The 18,836-nt window shown below is 44.3% G+C and overlaps 1 protein-coding gene across 1 annotated transcript in view; it reads right to left on the bottom strand.

Moving 5' to 3' along the window:
• The window catches only part of COLQ (collagen like tail subunit of asymmetric acetylcholinesterase), a 48,886-nt gene that overhangs the window by 20,943 nt on the left and 9,107 nt on the right, over positions 1 to 18,836 (bottom strand). Inside the window, exons 5-11 of the mRNA XM_038770250.1 lie at positions 18,694 to 18,720; positions 15,649 to 15,717; positions 13,365 to 13,427; positions 9,869 to 9,895; positions 8,498 to 8,542; positions 8,290 to 8,325; positions 3,601 to 3,681 (exon numbers count right to left, since the gene is read on the bottom strand). Of these exons, the coding sequence (XP_038626178.1) occupies positions 3,601 to 3,681; positions 8,290 to 8,325; positions 8,498 to 8,542; positions 9,869 to 9,895; positions 13,365 to 13,427; positions 15,649 to 15,717; positions 18,694 to 18,720 (348 nt within the window). The remainder of the gene's footprint in view (positions 1 to 3,600; positions 3,682 to 8,289; positions 8,326 to 8,497; positions 8,543 to 9,868; positions 9,896 to 13,364; positions 13,428 to 15,648; positions 15,718 to 18,693; positions 18,721 to 18,836) is intronic.

The following is an 18,836-nucleotide window of genomic DNA, read 5'->3' as shown; positions in this document are numbered from 1 at the left end:
AAATGATCAGGTTGTCCCTTGTGGGGCTCACAACCTTAATCCCCATTTTACAGATGAGGTAACTGAGGCCCAGAGAAGTTAAGTGACTTGCCCAAATTCACACAGCTGACAAGTGGCGGAGATGGGATTTGAACCCATGACTTCTGACTCCCAAGCCTCTGCTCTTTCCACTGAGCCACGCCACACATGCTCTCTTCCTCACCTCTACCGGATTCATACAATGAAGTTCCCAAGGCAGTTTAATTCTTCAGACTGAGGAAAGGACATGGAAGGTGCTAGGATGACATCAAGTCGGAGGAAAGGATGCCATCTATTTTATGGCCTTTGTAAGAATAATAAATATATATAATTATATGAAAATAATTTTGTTCTCTAGAGGATGTCGATCGAGACAGTGAATTAAGCACGATTAAAGGATACTGAGGAGACTGCTGCAATTCAACACATTTGACTTCCTCTGTTTAACTCGAGACTTTAGCTTTGCTGATGCACGTAGTTGTCAGCAGGGTTGGATAGGCCCAACAGAACATGGAGGAAAATCTTGGTGTGTCAGTGTCGACATAGCTCACATCTGTCACATCATCAGTCGTATTTATTGAGCGCTTACTGTGTGCAGAGCACTGTACTAAGCGCTTGGGAAGTACAAGTTGGCAACATATAGAGACGGTCCCTACCCAACAGTGGGCTCACAGTCTAAAAGGGGGAGACAGAGAACAAAACCAAACATACTAACAAAATAAAATAGAATAGATATGTACAGGTAAAATAGAGTAACAAATATGTACAAACATATATACATATATACAGATGTAGTGGGGAAGGGAAGGAGGTAAGATTGGGGGGATGCAGAGGGGGACGAGGGGGAGAGGAAGGAAGGGGCTCAGTCTGGGAAGGCCTCCTGGAGGAGGTGAGCTCTCAGTAGGGCCTTGAAGGGAGGAAGAGAGCTAGCTTCTGAAGGGCTTCTTCCTATTAGGCTCAGAGCAAGGAAGAACCATTCAAAGTCATTTGGGGCACTGGCAATTAATTGTAGAGGCACTTTTGTTTCGCTTTCCTAAGCTTATGCCTGAGTTTGTAGAAATGATTTTAGTGCAGGTCTGGCCCAGGTTTTCAATCAATCAGTGGTACTTTTTGAGTGCTCACTGTGTGTGCAGAACAGTATAATAAGCCCTTGGGATAGTATAATATGATCTGTCTCCCCCTTCTAGACTGTGAGCCCACTGTTGGGTAGGGACCGTCTCTATGTGTTGCCGACTTGTACTTCCCAAGTGCTTAGTACAGTGCTCTGCACACAGTAAGTGCTCAATACGATTGATTGACTGATTGATTGATAGACATATACCCTGCCCACAAAGAGGGGAGATATTAAAATAAAATATGGATAGGAGAAATGGCAGATTATAAGGAAACGTTCCTAAGTGCTGTGGGGCTGAGTGTGGAGTGAATATCATTAATAGTCTCCCTTACAACTTTATAACAGATGAACAGAAGGTGTAATAAGAAAAAGCCCAAGGAACTTTCAGGAGATGCATCTTTCAATGACATAACAACAAAAATGATGGCAAGGTGAAAGAAGGATATTGTAATTTGGCACACATTTTATTGTTTGCTTTCCACAAAGGGTAATCACTGTTAGTCACTGTGTTCTTAAGATGCCTCCACCTTAAATGGTGTTTTCCTTCTGCTCCAGAAGGCGGGAGCTATTGACTGTAGGTTTCCTTTTCCATGACATAACAGCCCCAGCAATGAGAAATGCTTAACTGTCCTCATTTGTTTGTTGTGCCCCAGACCAGGACTGTGATTTCTGTTCCAACATCCTCAGCCTGCTTTCTATTCCCACATTTCTTCTTTGGCAGGCTTGTCCTCAAGGCAAAATTTAACCTTCTTGGCATCCCTAGAACCACCTCTCCAAGGGTCTTTTGCCAGTCACGACTGTGAAGTAAGACAGTCCACCTTGTCATCAACGACAGAGGCTATTTGGGGCCTTTTCCCTTGCTTCCAAGACTTTATAGAAACGGGCTATTTCAGCTCAACCAGGAAGTGGTGAGGCCGCCCCTTGAGAACTTCCAAAGCTGTCTGTCTTGGACTGGCGACTGCCCTTGAGACTCGGCACTGACTGAAGCAGTTGATGAGATAATCAAGATGAGAGTGCCAGGGGAGTGGAAGTCACACCTTCTTAATTTAGCTGCTCTGCAAGCCTTTTTTTAAATCGGGGATGTCTACTGGATCAGAGGACGGGAAGTTGCAGAAAACTAGCCTCCCTTCTTAAGCAAACAGCAACCCCAGCTACAATTTAATGTGAATACTTTTTTTTTTTCCAAAGTGGAAACCAGTGGCATCTGTTTTTGCAAGGCTCATATACCCTGAGTTGTTTTCCAGGAAATGAATTTCCATCGGTGAAAGTATCTGAAAGGGGAGAGAAAGCTATCTTCATAGAGTGATGCGAATGTAATGATCTGCTTGGAGTCAGGATGTCCCTTCAGCTCCTGCATTCTACGATTCACACATTATTATGGATCTGTTTAAATTGCGTTTAAAATCAGTGCAATGTATAGATTCAACCTAAGCTGGCTTAAGGTCTTCTTTAAGAAAACTCCCTCCTCTCTGCACTTTTCATCTCCAAAGAATTCCAGACCAAAACCAAAATCCATGCATAGGTTATGTCCTTTGAAGAATTTTCTCCGTTGGGAGGGGTTGGATGTTCCCCAGACAAGAACCTATAATTAGGTTTGTTGCTTTTTCTTATTAACCCTGGCTTCTGTCTCCCATACTCCGTACCCACTGCAGCTTTAAAAGAACAAATTTGGAAATGGAGTTCCAGCTGTTCCATATGTACAAAGTATCAGGAAATGACCTTCTCCACTCAGGCATATTTCCTCATGCAAAATAAATTAATGATGTCCCAGAAAAGGGACAATATAACAAACTCTAATGGAAATGGGGGGGGGATAAAACCTCAGATCTCTGTTCTGTAATCACAACCCTTCTTTTCTCTGACCACTCTCCTAATAAGCACCCAAACCATGCTGACGCATACAAAGGTACCATCTCCAAGTCAATCTTGTAGATTATAAAATTCCTAATAGAGGTGATGGGAGAGGAGGGAGGATACCAACTTGTACTTCCCAAGCGCTTAGTACAGTGCTCTGCACACAGTAAGCGCTCAATAAATACGATTGATGATGATACTACCCTCTACAATGCATGTTGGTTTTTTAGGGGGGTTCCTTCAGTTCTGCAGTGCATTATAGTTCTGCAATGAATATAAGCACTGGCCCACGCGCTTGGAGTCTTTAAGGAATCAGACAGGCCTTGAAGAAATTAGCTCAGCGAGACAAAAAATGGAATATAATCAAAGTCACTGTGTGGCTCAGTCAATCAGTGGTATTTTTGAGCACTTACTAAGAGCAGAGCAATATACTAAGCAACTGGGAAAGAACAATACAACAGAGATGACAGGCATGATCTTTGCCTACAAGGAGCTTATACTTTAACACCTAACAATGGCAGACTCAGGAATGGAACCAATTATACAGGGAACTATTATCCCAATACCGCTGAGGAGAGGACACTTGAGGGAGAGAAAGAACACAGAACCCTTACCTGTTTGCCTCGTTTTCCCGGTCTCCCTGTAGGCCCTCTGTGACCTGAAACTCCAGGCTCACCCTTTGGACCCATTTCTCCCTGGAAAGAAAGTGAAGGGAGAAAGAAATCAGAACTAGAACAGAAAGGTAGCATCTATCCAGTTTAATAGCACAGTAGCAGTCCTAGGGAAAAGAGGCTAGGCTGAGGAAAGTAGCCAGTGTCAAGGAGGGAGAGTCAGCGGAATTAGTAAATGTGGGCAGAGTCAGTGAAGGACAGACCTGTCTAAACAAGAGAGTTCTTGAAAGTCTGAGTGGATAAGTCTATTAAGTGGAGGAAAAATTGGGGCTGTATTTTAGTAAAGCAACACGCTAATTAGAGAAGCAGTGTGGCTCAGTGGAAAGAGCCCGGGCTTTAGAGTCAGAGGTCATGGGTTCAAATCCCAGCTCCACCAATTGTCAGCTTTTGGGCAAGTCACTTCACGTCTCTGGGCCTCAGTTCCCTCATCTGTAAAATGGGGATGAAGGCTGGGAGCCCCCCGTAGGACAACCTGATCACCTTGTATCCTTCCCAGCGCTTAGAACAGTGTTTGGCACATAGTAAGCGCTTAATAAATGCTATTATCATTCTAGGAAACAGAACCTGGACTTGAACCGGTGGCTCAGCCTTGACAGACAGTTCTATTTTCTCTAAGAGTTCACACACATTGGATGAGATTTTTTTTTAATGGCATTTATTAAGCGCTTACTATGTGCAAAGCACTGTTCTAAGCGCTGGGGAGGTTATAAGGTGATCAGGTTGTCCCACGGGGGGCTCCCAGTCAATCTCCATTTTCCAGATGAGGTAACTGAGGCATAGAGAAGTGAAGTGACTTCCCCAAAGTCATACAGCTGACAATTGGCGGAGCCGGGATTTGAACCAATTACCACTGACGCCAAAGCCCGGGCTCTTTCCACTGAGACACGCTGGTTCTCTAGCCACGCTGCTTCTCTGAGATTGTTGAGTAAAGCCTTTAATTGTCCTGTCATGTATTATTTGGCAAAAAAGAATCAGGAGTTCCCTATTCATTTTAAAACTAAAATGACCAGCTCCATTCAGACAGAAAAATCCCAATTAGGAAACTTCCTAGCTGCCCTTTCCTGTTGCTGATAAACGACAACAAAATACCAGCCAGAACTAGAGGATTCACAAAGGGGTGGTAATTTATTTCAACCTGTCCTCATTAAGAGGTAGACTTTGTGTGGGGTGAAGGAGTCGAGGAGGGGGCAGGGCATAAGGCTTAGTACTTTCCAAGAGCTTAGTACAGTGCTCTGCACACAGTAAGCGCTCAATAAATACGATTGAATGAATGAGTGACTGAATGAATGAGGGGCTTCAGAGGGAATGGCGATTCTGTGAAGAATGGATTTTGAGGTGGGAGTATGCTCTGCAAAGCTTTGATAAAGCAGCATGGCCTAGTAGAAAAAGCAAGGCCTGCGAGTCAGAAGACCTGGGTTCTAATCCCAGGTCCCTACTTACCTGCTGTGTGACCATGGGCAAGTCACTACTTCATCATCATCATCATCATCATCATCATCAATCATATTTATTGAGCGCTAACTGTGTGCAGAGCACTGTATTAAGCGCTTGGGAAGGACAAGTTGGTAACATATAGAGACAGTCCCTACCCAGCAGTGGGCTCACAGTCTAAAAGGGGGAGACAGAGAACAAAACCAAACATACTAACAAAATAAAATAAATAGAATAGATATGTACAAGAAAAATAAATAAACAGAGTAATAAATATTTACAAACATATATACTTCTCTGGGCCTCAGTCCTCATCTGTAAAATGGGGATTCCTAGACTGTGAGCCCCATGTGGCACCTGGGTAGCCTGTGCTTGATATAATGCCTGGCACACAGTATGTGCTTAACAAGTACCACAATTATTTGCCGGGGTAAGGGTGACCTGAAGAGGGGCATTCTGGAAGGGAGAAATGGTCTGAGGAGAGAAGACGCCTGGTAGAGAGAGGCTCCGGTTACATTTTTCTCAGGTTGAGCAGCTGCTTGTATATCGGGAGGAAGAACCATTTAGCAGTTCCACTAAAAAGCAAGGTGAAAGTGGGAGTACGTGCTCCTCTCCCATTAATCATTTCGCTGCCAGGACAGCGAGCCGGCCACTCGGCCATTAAGGCAAAGGACAGTGACCCCCCGCCATGGCCCAACTGGAGATCAGCCTACCATGTTGGAGTTTCTTAAAGACTTCATTACTTCATTTCCCTCTACATCATCAATCGTATTTATTGAGCGCTTACTGTGTGCAGAGCACTGTACTAAGCACTTGGGAAGTACAAGTTGGCAACATATAGAGACAGTCCCTACCCAACAGTGGGCTCACAGTCTAAAAGGGGGAGACAAAACCAAACATACTACAAAATAAAATAGAATAGATATGTACAAGTAAAATAAATAGAGTAATAAATATGTACAAACATATATACATATATACAGGTGCTGTGGGGAAGGGAAGGAGGTAAGATGGGGGGGATGGAGAGGGGGACGAGGGGGAGAGGAAGGAAGGGGCTCAGTCTGGGAAGGCCTCCTGGAGGAGGTGAGCTCTCAGTAGGGCCTTGAAGGCCCTACACCCAGAGTTAGGATAGGAAGGGGTGGAATAATAATAATAATGGTATTTGTTAAGTGCTTACTATATGCGAAGCACTGTTCTAAGCGCTGGGGGACACAAGGTGATGAGGTTGTCCCACATGGGGCTCACAGTCTTAATCCCCATTTTACAGATGAGGTAACTGAGGCACAGAGAAGTTAAGTGGCTTGCCCAAGGTCACACCGCTGACAAGTGGTGGAGCCGGGATTCAAACCCATGGCCTCTGACTCCCAAGCCCGGGCTCTTTCCACTGAGCCATGCTGCTTCTCATCAGCAGCGTGGAAGAAAGAACTGGGTCAATTCAACCCTATAAAAAAAGGTTTTGGTTACAGAAACCACTTTCTGAATATCTTGTCATTGTGGTTTTACCCTTGGGTATTTTAAAACCCAAAGTGAAGCTACTCCAAACAATTAAAGGAGGAAACCCATTATAAGAGGTGTGGATGGTCACACAACGTGTCCAAAACTCATCTGGAAATAATCTGTTTTTGCTGTAAAGAGCAATAAATAATGAAGATTATGTCTGCAAGATTATGACCGTCACTGCCAGAAACAATTAATGCTTTTTTTGATCTAATTTATCTTTCAAGACTCAATTATGGAGATGCAATGCAATCCTGCTTTAAAGGAGTCTGTCACAGGAGAAACAAAATAATTTGCTTTCCCAATAATAATAAAAGATATCTAAAGTTGAATTCTCATTTTATGGAAATATTACGGCACTTCCTGAGCTTTTGGTTCCACAGGGTTGCATAGATTGAAGGACAGAATCACATTTAAGATAGCCTCAAAAATCCCTTGAATGAGCCAGAACAAGTGTTATGACAACTTTTATGTCAGTGCTGACATAGTGGAATATGACCCAAACCATATAGAGCCTTTTAATGTGTTTTTACAGACAGAAGTTCACCAATTAAAGCTGACAAACTAAAATAGAAAGTGTGCTCTCCAGCAACGGAAAATTAGAGGGGTTTCGATTACAATTTCCTAGGCATGAGGTAAAGATTATTTTGCCTAAAGTTAAATGGAGAACTTCTATTCTCAGGTAAGGCTTCCGTGGCTTCGTGGTTGGGAGACTCTGTGTTGTCTCTAACCAACAATAAAATGTTTCAAAATACAAGGAGCACCCACTGAACACCGGTGACATCGTATTGCAGAAATCTGGGTTGATTGTTGCTGAAAATAAATCAGTTTGAGCGAAGCAGTTGCCATAGAGGAAATCACTTGAGCTATGGACCTTTGGACATGATCCTTCGAGGAGTACATCAACTCATCAACTCCCCTGAAACTTTGAGCACCGAAAGGGTATAAACAGTTAAAAACATCTTTCTTTCACACACACACACACACACACACACACACACACACACACACTCTCTCTCTCTCTCTCTCTCTCTCTCTCTCTCTCTCTCTGGTTCCTTCACTCAATCAATTGTATTTATTGAGCGCTTACTGTGTGCAGAGCACTGTACTAAGCGCTTGGGAAGTACAAGTTGGCAACATATAGAGACAGTCCCTACCCAACAGGGGGCTCACAATCTAAAAGGGGGAGACAGAATACAAAACCAAACAAACTAACAAAATAAAATAAATAGAATAGATATGTACAGGTAAAATAAATAGAGTAATAAATATGTACAAACATATATACATATATACAGGTGCTGTGGGGAAGGGACGGAGGTAAGATGGGGGGGATGGAGAGGGGGACGAGGGGGCGAGGAAGGAAGGGGCTCAGTCTGGGAAGGCCTCCTGGAGGAGGTGAGCTCTCAGCAGGGCCTTGAAGGGAGGAAGAGAGCTAGCTTGGCGGATGGGCAGAGGGAGGGCATTCCAGGCCCTCCAGGGGAATGGAGTACATTCATTCATTCATTCGTATTTATTGAGCGCTTACTGTGTGCAGAGCACTGTACTAAGCTCTTGGGAAGTACAAGCTGGCAACACAGCGAGACGGTCCCTACCCAACAGCGGGCTCACAGTCTAGAAGGGGGAGACAGACAACAAAACATGTGGACAGGGGTCAAGTCGTCAGAACAAAGATGCTTGGAAGGTGAGCATTCAGACGCTTACCTTCTGTCCCAGCATTCCCGGGAGTCCTGGGAAGCCCTGCCAACAAAAGCAAACAGGAATTATAAGCCCCCCAGGAACGATCCAGTGGAGCTGGTGGTCTGCTTCGCTCGGCCAGTTTTATAAGGCTGAGGCGGCTTCCGTCATCTCCTCTCGTCTCTGTGGTGGGCCCCGCTATTTCCACGACCCGTGGACCTGACGGAAGCCTTACCTTTTCTCCTTTTGGGCCTGAGGCGCCTCTTTCACCTCTGGAGCCCTATGAAGAAACCACAGAAGAGAAGTGCTGCATCAATCCTCTGGGAAGTGGTTTCTGAGCTGTGTGAATGTGTGGGTCCAAGGAGGGAATTCCATGCCCACAGAGTGAAGACGGGGAGAGAGTTCCAAAATTTGGGAAGAGAAGATCCTTTGTCTCCTTATACAGGAGGCTAGTGGCTGCTACATAGAGCCTGAGGGCTTTAGAACATGGATATGATCATTTTGAATGTTAAGAGCCACAGATACAAAGGAAATAATCCTTATAATACACTTTAATCATGCCTGACTATCCATCATGCCTTTTATAAGAACCCTCCCAAAGGCCCAGATGGTCAGAAGCTTTATTCTGCCACCAGCCATGAGAATCAGTGTGGTTTGGTGGCTAGTGGCTAGATTATGGGCCCGAGAGTCAGAAGGACCTGGGTTCTAATCCCAGCTCTGCCACTTGTCTGCTGTGTGACCTTGAGCAAGTCACTGAACTTCTCTGGGCTTTGGAGTCTGAGGTCATGGGTTCAAATCCCAGCTCTGCCACTTGTCTGCTGTGTGACCTTGAGCAAGTCACTGAACTTCTCTGGGTTTTGGAGTCAGAGGTCATGGGTTCAAATCCCAGCTCTGCCACTTGTCTGCTGTGTGACCTTGAGCAAGTCACTGAACTTCTTTGGGCTTTGGAGTCAGAGGTCATGGGTTCAAATCCCGGCTCTGCCACTTGTCAGCTGTGTGACTTTGGGCAAGTCACTTCACTTCTCTGGGCCTCAGTTACCTTGTCTGTAAAATGGGGATGAAGACTGTGAGCCCCATGTGCGACAGGGACTGTGTACAACCTGATTAACTTATACTTACCCCAGGACTTAATACAGTGCCTGGCACATAGTAAGAGCTAACAAATACTATTAAAAAACCCCTAAAACAAAGTTCTTTTTATTCTAAGGCTACCTTTAGACTAAGAATACACAGCATAGCCCTTCTGCTTAATGTAACTCAACGACTACTACTTATGACCCTTCCTAATAATGATAAACTGTAGTTGTTAATGCACTTATTATGAGCCAAGAGCTGTACTAAATCCTGGGGTAAAATTCAAGATAATCCGATCAATCTCTGTTCCACGTGGGACTCGCAGTCTCCCACCTACATTTATTTACTTCCCCCTCATTAGTCTGAGTCACTTTAGTCAGAGCTACTTAAGGTCAGTAGTGTAGAATGGGTATGAGACCACTTCCCTTAGTAGCTTAATTCTGTAGCTATTAATAATGAAACTGTTTCATTATTAAGGTTTTAGGGTCTGGACCAACTAGAGTTTAATGAACCATACTGCTGGAGCACACACCTTTTCTCCTCTGGTTCCAGGATAACCCTGAAATAAAAGGAAAAACACTTTTACAAGATATTCTGCCTAGTCTTTATGATCAAAACAGTCAGTCACTCACACCCTACAGATTCAAAGAGGGGAAAACCTCTGTTTCAATACCTTCCCAAGGATTTCAGTGCCGAAAATATGGCGGTAATAATAATAATAATGTTGGTATTTGTTAAGCACTGTGCTAAGCACTGGGGAGGTTACAAGGTGATCAGGTTGTCCCACGGGGGGCTCACAGTCTTAATCCCCATTTTACAGATGAGGTAACTGGGGCACAGAGAAGTTAAGTGACTTGTCCAGAGTCATACAGCTGACAAGTAGCAGAGCCGGGATTTGAACCCATGACCTCTGACTCCAAAGCCCGGGCTCTTTCCACTGAGCCGTGCTGCTTCTCTAATACATGAAAATTCAAAGCTCAATCAACTGATACTATTTATCGAGCACTGACTGTGTGCAGAGCATTGTCCTAAGCACTTGGGAGAATACAAAGATGAGATTATACTAGTGGTGAACTAAAACAGCCCTAAGTAGCATGCTAATTTTCTTCCCTCTTCAAATCCCAGGAAAGGGGCTTTCTCTCATCACTTTATTTCCATAGGACCTGGGCTATCAGAAACGAGGAGAGTAATCTTTTTTGCCCCACTGTAACCTTGTGCATTTTTACTTGAAATCAGGTTTGTCTGGCTCACGTAAATTTGAGGCTAAAAGGTTGACCCTTCAGAAGGGAGCTCGGGGAGATACATCCAATAGCCATTTTCAAAACACCTTTCAAAAAACAAATGCAGAAATATGTGGAGGCTTGTTTTAGTAGAACCTTGCAGTCAGTACACCTTAGCAACAATTTGTTCTCTCTGATTTATCGCTTGAAGGGAGGAAAGCAAAGTTTAAAGCAAAGTTAAATCTATGGATTATGTCAGAAGCAGTTGCTTTCCTCTGTCAATATTACTATTTTCTTTGCCCTCCTTTAAAACTTCATTTCATGTTCCTTATCAATTTTGTTTTGGTGAACAGCTTTAGGTAACGACTAGTTGATAACATCACCCCTGTGATGTTCCACACAGGTTGATATTAGGGATACAAGAGTAGAATTTCCCAATTCGTCTCTGATTACAGTAGAGTCCAGTATCCCAGCCACTTTAGAGAACGGCAGCCGAAGGAGAATACTAATTTGAAGACACGTTTTGGGATGAGAGTAAAATAATATTGTAATAGACACGGTATTTAATAAGTACGTATTTATTCTATTTATTTTATTTTGTTAATATGTTTTGTTTTGTTGTCTGTCTCCCCCTTCTAGACTGTGAGCCCGCTGTTGGGTAGGGACTGTCTCTAGATGTTGCCAACCTGTACTTCCCAAGTGCTTAGTACAGTGCTCTGCACACAGTAAGCGCTCAATAAATACGATTGAATGAATGAATGAAGTACCTACTATGTGCTAAACACTCAGATACATGATATTGCCATCAAACATAATCCCTGTCGCCTGCAGGGCTCACAATCTAAGAGGTAGGGTGAGCAGGTGTCCTATCTCTTGTCGTTGGCAAGGAGCATGTCTACCAGCTGTTACACTGTACTCTCTCAAGTGCTTAGTACTGTGCTCTGCACACAGTAAATGCTCAATAAGCACCACTGATTGATCTCCATTTTACAGATGAGGAAGCTGAGATACAGAGAGGTTAAGTGCCTTTCATTTGTGTGCGTCATTGCCCTCCTCCTTCCCTTAACTTGGTGAAATTGGACTGCTTCATTACCCTGTTAGATAAAATATGAGACAAGTGAGATCAAACAAAACCTTCTCACCACTGGCTTTAAAGCACTCCATCACCTTGTCCCCTCCTAGGTCACCTCGCTACTCTCTCTCTACTTTGCTCCACTAATGCTTACTTTCTCACTGTGCCTCGATCTCGCCTATCTCGCCGCTGACCCCTGGCCCATGTCCTGCCTCTGGTCTGGAACGCTCTCCCTCCTCAAATCCAACTCTCCCCCATTTCAAAGCCTTACTGAAGGCACATCTCCTCCATGAGGCCTTCCCAGACTAGGCCTCTCCTTTCCTCTTCTCCCACTCCCATCTGTGTCACCATGACTTGCTCCCTTGCCTCATTCATTCATTCAGTCATGTTTATTGAGCGCTTACTGTATGCAGATCACTATACTAAGCACTTGGAAAGTACAGTAGGGCAATAAAGAGAGAAAATCCCTGCCCACAGTGGGCTTCCCCGCTCCCAACACCACAGCACTTATGTGCCTATGTGTAATTTATTTATTTGTATTGATGTCTGTCTCCCCCGTTCTAGACTGTAAGCTTGTTTCGAGTAGGGCATGTGTCTGTTTACTGTTGTATTGTACTCTCCCCAGCACTTAGTACAGTGCTCTGCACACAATAAGCGCTCAATAAATACGATTGAAAGAATCAGGGCATCATTTGTCTTCGCTCACTTCCTACTTCCACCTCCCACACAGTCTATCGCCTTCACTCTGCACAAAACCCAGTTGACAAGACAAAGGTTAATAAGTTCGGCATGGCTGCTGTTCAATTTTTACATGCAGCAGGAGAAAATAATCTTGGTCCCCAAGGTTGGGCAGGCAGTGTGACCACTAGGGCCCAGATGAAGATAGCAAACAATCTGAGGTTCACGTGGGAGAGATTGCACCTATTCTTTCAAAGATCATATACAAGAGGTATCTCTTACCCAGTAGACAAAACGGAGCCAAGAAGGACCACAACTTAGTTCCAGATCTGATACGTTCAGCACCACCTAACGCATCTCGGTGTCACGTGTTTTTACTTGCATAACCAATGTTTTATTATCCATAGTAATGGAGGTCAAGGAAATATGAATAAAGTCCACAGCTAATATTCTGAACCATCGCCTTCAATCATGTGCTTTTAAAATCTGGTTTGAGTTCTTCTCTTTTACCCTCTGATGGAGGTGCCAAGGAGCAGTGACCAAAAAGTGGGCCTAAGGAGAAGAAGCAAAGGTCTGGATACTTTAGTAACTGGGTAATAGAGAGTTCCACGAAGCACCATCAAGAGAGAGCCTGGACCTTGCCCAGGCTGCACACAGCTACATAAGTAGCTATTCCAACCAGGACTGCCATCTCCCTAACAACTGCAGAGCCGGGATGTGAAGTTGGTCCCATGAATTCAGCGTTCAAAATTAGCCTCTTTGCCATGACCCTGAACGTTTCATGGATCATTTGCCAGGGCATGGAATGTAAAGTCAACAGAGCAGTCCCAATCTCGTCACGGGAATCTCTGTTTTAGCTGAAATGGGAAAGCCAGACTAGAAGAGGTATACTCCCTCTCACCTTCCATATTTTGTAAGGGTTTGAGAGACAATAGAAATCCCCAGAGTCCTTGACTCACCCCAGGTTTTGCAGCCCAAAGCAGTAATATATGTGGAAATCAGACAACCACAGGGTTACAAAAATTCAAGATCGGCAACTATGATCTGTGCTAACAAACCTTGGAGCCCATCGGTCCCCTGGTTCCTGGTAGTCCCATCAAGCCCAGGTCCCCTTTTTCACCCTGAGACAGAAGGGCAGTGAGAGAGACAATTACAACTCCTGAAAGCTTCAAACCATCAATTCATATCAACCCCATGTAAAGCCTTTCTTTTTCAATGTCCAAGCTCAGCCTCCCCTTTGCATGTTTTTTTGTAGCTTTGATGGAGGTGACAGTACAACAGGAAAACTTCAGTTCTTGCTCAAAAATGCACATTTTGGAAGAATCCAGATGTAAACTGAATCAAGCTTCAGTCCCCTATGTGCAATGATATTTGGGCTTTAAATTGGACTTACGTATGTATCCACAATTTATTGTTACGTGTGTCTGCCCCTCTAGACTGCAAACACCTGGTGGGTAGGGAATGTGTTGCCCAACTTGTTGTACTGTACTCTCTCAAACACTTATACAGTGCTCTGCACATAGTAAGCGCTCAATAAATACCACTGATTAACTGTTAGAAATCCTTAAGGATTCTCTCAAGGAACCATTTCTTTGTGCTCTTCCTGCTTAATGACAAACGCATTTTTTTCCCCTCAACCTTGAAAGTTATTATGACTGGTAGATGTTCAAATCAGCCAGGCATCAGCTATCTACCTACTTCCTCCATCATACATCCATTCTCCGGAGATGGGGGACAGCCAAGGCCAATTTAAAACTCCGGACAGGAGACCCTGGAGCAAGTCTCCCTCCTTTTTTCTTAGTGTATTTTTTAAGCGCTGTCCTGTGCAAAGCGCTGAGGGAGATACAAGATAATTGGGTCGGGCTGTGTCCCCCAGAGGGCTCACAGTTTTAATCCCCATTTTCCCGATGAGGTAACTGGGGCTCAGAGAAGTTAAGTGACTTGCCCAGAGTCACACAGCAGAGAAGTGGCAGAGCCAGGATTAGAACCCAGGGTGAAGGTTCACTATAGCTGCACACACCTCCTTCCCTCTCCAGGCTGTTTTTCACCTGAGACCAGTGCTGCAGTAGAAGCAAGAACTGGGGGCAGGGAGGTGTGTTTTCAACCAGCCACTGTGTTAGGCCCAGACGCCCATAGTGGGACCTGCTGACAGATAAATGAACTCTAACGGCCATGTGGGAAAAGTCCAGGAAATATTTTATGAAGAAAGGTCCCAGAACCATTGACTTCTGGGCCTGAGTCTGGCTGTGAAACAGCAGAGGTAATAACTTCAATAATGGTGGTTCTGGAGGGCTGGGCTAGGGGACACTGGCACCTCCTACACCACACATTTTTTCCTAGCCCAGATGTTTTTTAACAATAATAATAATAATAATTTTGGTATTTGTTAAGCGCTTACTATGTGCCAAGCACTGTTCTAAGCGATGGGGGAGATACAAGGTAATCAGGTTGTCCCACGGGGGGCTCACAGTCTTAATCCCCATTTTACAGATGACGTACTTGAGGCCCAGAGAAGTTAAGTGACTTGCCCAAAGTCACACAGCTGACAAGTGGCGAAGGCGGGATTAGAACCCATGACCTCTGACTCCCAAGCCCGTGTTCTTTCCACTGAGCCACGCTGCTTTTTCTCTCGAACGCCTCTTTTTCATTTCACTCTTTACTGCATCCTTATTACGTGTCTGTTACCTCCCACGCTGACATCATTATTATCATCAACATTTATTGAGCCTCTAGACCCTAAGCTCACTGTGGGCAGGGAATGTGTCTGCTTAATGTTCTATTATACTCTCCCAAGCACTTAGTACAATGCTCTTCACACAGAAAGCACTCAATAAATACGGTTGAATGCATCTGCTAGTTTGGAAACATATCACATATCATGTATATATGTTTGTACATATTTATTACTCTACTTATTTATTTTATTTGTACATATCTATTCTATTTATTTTATTTTGTTAGTATGCTTGGTTTTGTTCTCTGTCTCCCCCTTTCAGACTGTGAGCCCACTGTTGGGTAGGGACTGTCTCTATATGTTGCCAATTTGTACTTCCCAAGCGCTTAGTACAGTGCTCTGCACCTAGTAAGCGCTCAATAAATATGATTGATGATGATTATGATGATATCACAGAAGCGAAAGATATGATCCCTGCTTTCAAGGAGCTTTCAATCTAATGGTAAGAGAGAATGTTGCTCCACTGTAGGCCTGCACTACAGCAGTCTGGCAAACAACAGCGAAGCCACAATGCCGTACTTTAAAAATGTTGCCCAACTCTCTATTTTCCTAAGCCCTTATGAAACATCATACTTGACATCCTAAAACGATACAAGGAGCAGTTTAACTCTTACCTTGGGTCCAGTTGCGCCAACTGGTCCAGGCAGGCCAGGATCTCCCGGAGGACCAGGCCTACCCTTTACAGACAAAGAGCAAGTGTTATGACAACAGATATGTGAAGTGGGGGAATAATAATAATAATATTAACGGCATTTGTTAAGAGCTTACTATGTGCAAAGCACTGTTTTAAGCACTAGGGGATACAAGGTGATCAAGTTGTCTCACGTGGGGCTCACAGTCTTAATCCCCATTTTCCAGATGAGGTAACTGAGGCGCAGAGAAGTGAAGTGACTTGCCCAAGGTCACACAGCAGACATGTGGCGGAGCCAGAATTCGGACCCATGACCTCTGACTCCAAAGCCCGTGCTCTTTCCACTGAGCCACGCTGCTTCTCTAAGACAGCACTGCCTCCATGCAGAACCTTAAAGTGGATCCCCAAACTCGGACGGCTCACGGGGGCTTTGACTGGATGAAAGAAAGTTTACCCAAAGTGTACTTGCTTGATGCCATGTCTGATTTTTCAGTCTTAGCCCTGGAAAAAGTCAGTCTACCTATCGGTGAGCCACTTCTCAGGCTTAGGATCCAAAGCAACTAGATATACAACAGCCTAGGCCCAATTTTCAAGTTAGTATTTAAAGACTAGTATGTATAGGGTGCCACTTCCTAATCTTTCTCTTGATTCCTTATCATAATTTCTGCCACTTTATTCTACCCACTATGCTAGGGCCAGGAAAGAGGAAGAGGGGGGGAAAGAGGGTCAAAATCCCTAGAGGGGCCACAGTTTAGTACGATCAATAGAACTGAGTGCCTACTGGGTGTGGAGCACTGTACTAAATGCTTGGGAGAATCAATCAATCAATTGTATTTATTGAGCACTTACTGTGTGCAGAGCACTGTACTAAGCACTTGGGAAGTACCAGTTGGCAACAATATAATAGCATTAACAGACCTCTGCTCTTAAAGAGCTTACAATCTAGTTGTATACACTAAAATGAATTACTGGAAGGAGAAAGAAATGGAGTATAAAGATACATACATAAATACATACATAAGTAGATGTTACAGGTGGGTGATGGAGAAAGGATTCTGTGCTGGGCCTAATACTTAGACATTCACTCCAGAGACAGAGTCAGTTCATTCATTTATTCATTCAATCGTATTTATTGAGCGCTTACTGTGTGCAGAGCACTGTACTAAGCGCTTGGGAAGTACAAGTTGGCAACAATATAATAGCATTAACAGACCTCTGATCTTAAGGAGCTTACAATCTAGTTGTATACACTAAAATGAATTACTGGAAGGAGAAAGAAATGGAGTACAAAGATACATACATAAATACATACATAAATAAATGTTACAGGTGGGTGATGGAGAAAGGATTCTGTGCTGGGCCTAATACTTAGACATTCACTCCAGAGACAGAGTCAGTTCACGCATTCATTCATCCAATCGTATTTATTGAGCGCTTACTGTGTGCAGAGCACTGGACTAAGCGCTTGGGAAGGACAAGTTGGCAACATATAGAGACGGTCCCTACCCAACGACGGGCTCACAGTCTAGAAGGGGGAGACAGACAATAAAACAAAACACATTAGCAAAATAAAATAAATAGAATAGTAAATATGTACAAGTAAAATGGAGTAATAAATCTGTACAAACATTTATACAGGTGCTGTGGGGAGGGGAAGGAGCTACCCTACGGTGGGGGGGGATGGGGAGGGGGAGAGGAAGGAGGGGGCTCAGTCAGTTATATATGTTGTCGAGGACCAGGAAAGAATTTCTCCTGATTTATAGTCCTACGATAGGCATCTGAAATTGTACAACAGAGCAGTACTTTCAGACACAAGTAACTTTCCCTTAGAGGACCCACCCCCCACACCCAACTACCTCATGCCCACTTTCTGGTTTAGGGCTTCAGCTGCATTTTCCAGTCCCTAAGTACATCACAAAGCCTGTGAGTAGGGAGGTGGGTCTGTCCTGATTTTTCTGCTCCCTTCCTCTCATCAGGAGGTTCTACCAAGCCTGAAGCTCATGAACCATAAAGCTGCTCCAGATTCTAAGTCTGCAGGAGGTGCAAAGAGGAATGAGATTGCATGCAAGATTCCTTATCTGCTCCTGGGGCACAAGGGGCAATGGCCACGTGTGATAGATGGCTTCCTGGTTGGGACACTCTGTGTTGTCTCTAACCAACAATAAAATGTTTCAAAATACAAGGAGCAGCCACTGAACACCGGTGACATCATGTTGCAGAAATCTGGGTTGACTGTTGCTGAAAATAAATCAGTTTGAGCGAAGCAGTTGCCATAGAGGAAATCACTTGAACTATGGACCTTTGGACATGATCCTTCGAGGAGCACATCAGCCCTCCCGTCACCAAGCCTGTGCCCCTAGGCAGTCTGCTTTTCAGTGTCAGATCCCATCTATCATGGTCGTAAACTCTCTATTGTCTGATGGTTGTTTGCTGATTTGCTTCTGATTTTAATGAGCTTCCAGGGTGAGTCTGGAAGTCTTGATTATGTCTGTTGGTTAGGTTTTTCACCATTACCTTAAGTGAACTCAGCTCCTTGCTGGCAGACTAAACATTCCGTGTCAGGGTGCTTCTGACCAAACTCCAAGTGAACTGACAGTCACTTTATGCTACTAATTTTTTTTAATGCACCTGGGTTTTCTCTGGGCTGCATGAGGGTTAGATATAAAGGGATTGAGGCATCTGAAAATCCAGTCTTAGATCAGGAGAGGGCCAAATAAGACCCCAAGCTGAATCTGAGGCATTTCCCCTGGCCCGTGTACCACTTGGGAGGGAGAAAGCAGCAAGCAATTCCCGGGTGGCACTGGCTCACAGTGGAGGGGCAGGGAGGGCTTGGCACTGCCACTGATCAATCAATCATATTTATTGAGCGCTTACTGTGTGCAGAGCACTGTACGAAGCACTTGATGGCATGGATGCTACTATGGCGTCAGAAACATCATATCAGCAGTGCCAGAAATAATAACCCAACCTCTGGCTGTATATAAGTCACCGGTATTAAATGGACAAAGAATAATGGCCATACCTTTCTTCCTGGTCTGCCCAGCTCCCCCTGGCAAAGGAAAGGACAGGTCAGAGAAGAGAAAATTCAGTGGGAGAAGCACTTCAAGAAGGAGTATGCTTGGCAATGGAGCTGCAAAAGGCTGGATTTAACGGTCCTGCTAAGCC

This window comes from Tachyglossus aculeatus, chromosome 2, assembly GCF_015852505.1.
Source record: "Tachyglossus aculeatus isolate mTacAcu1 chromosome 2, mTacAcu1.pri, whole genome shotgun sequence".
NCBI classification, from domain to species: Eukaryota; Metazoa; Chordata; class Mammalia; order Monotremata; family Tachyglossidae; genus Tachyglossus; species Tachyglossus aculeatus.
The sequence above is the reverse complement of the archived record's forward strand: the minus strand, read 5'-3'. Positions and strand labels throughout refer to the sequence as shown.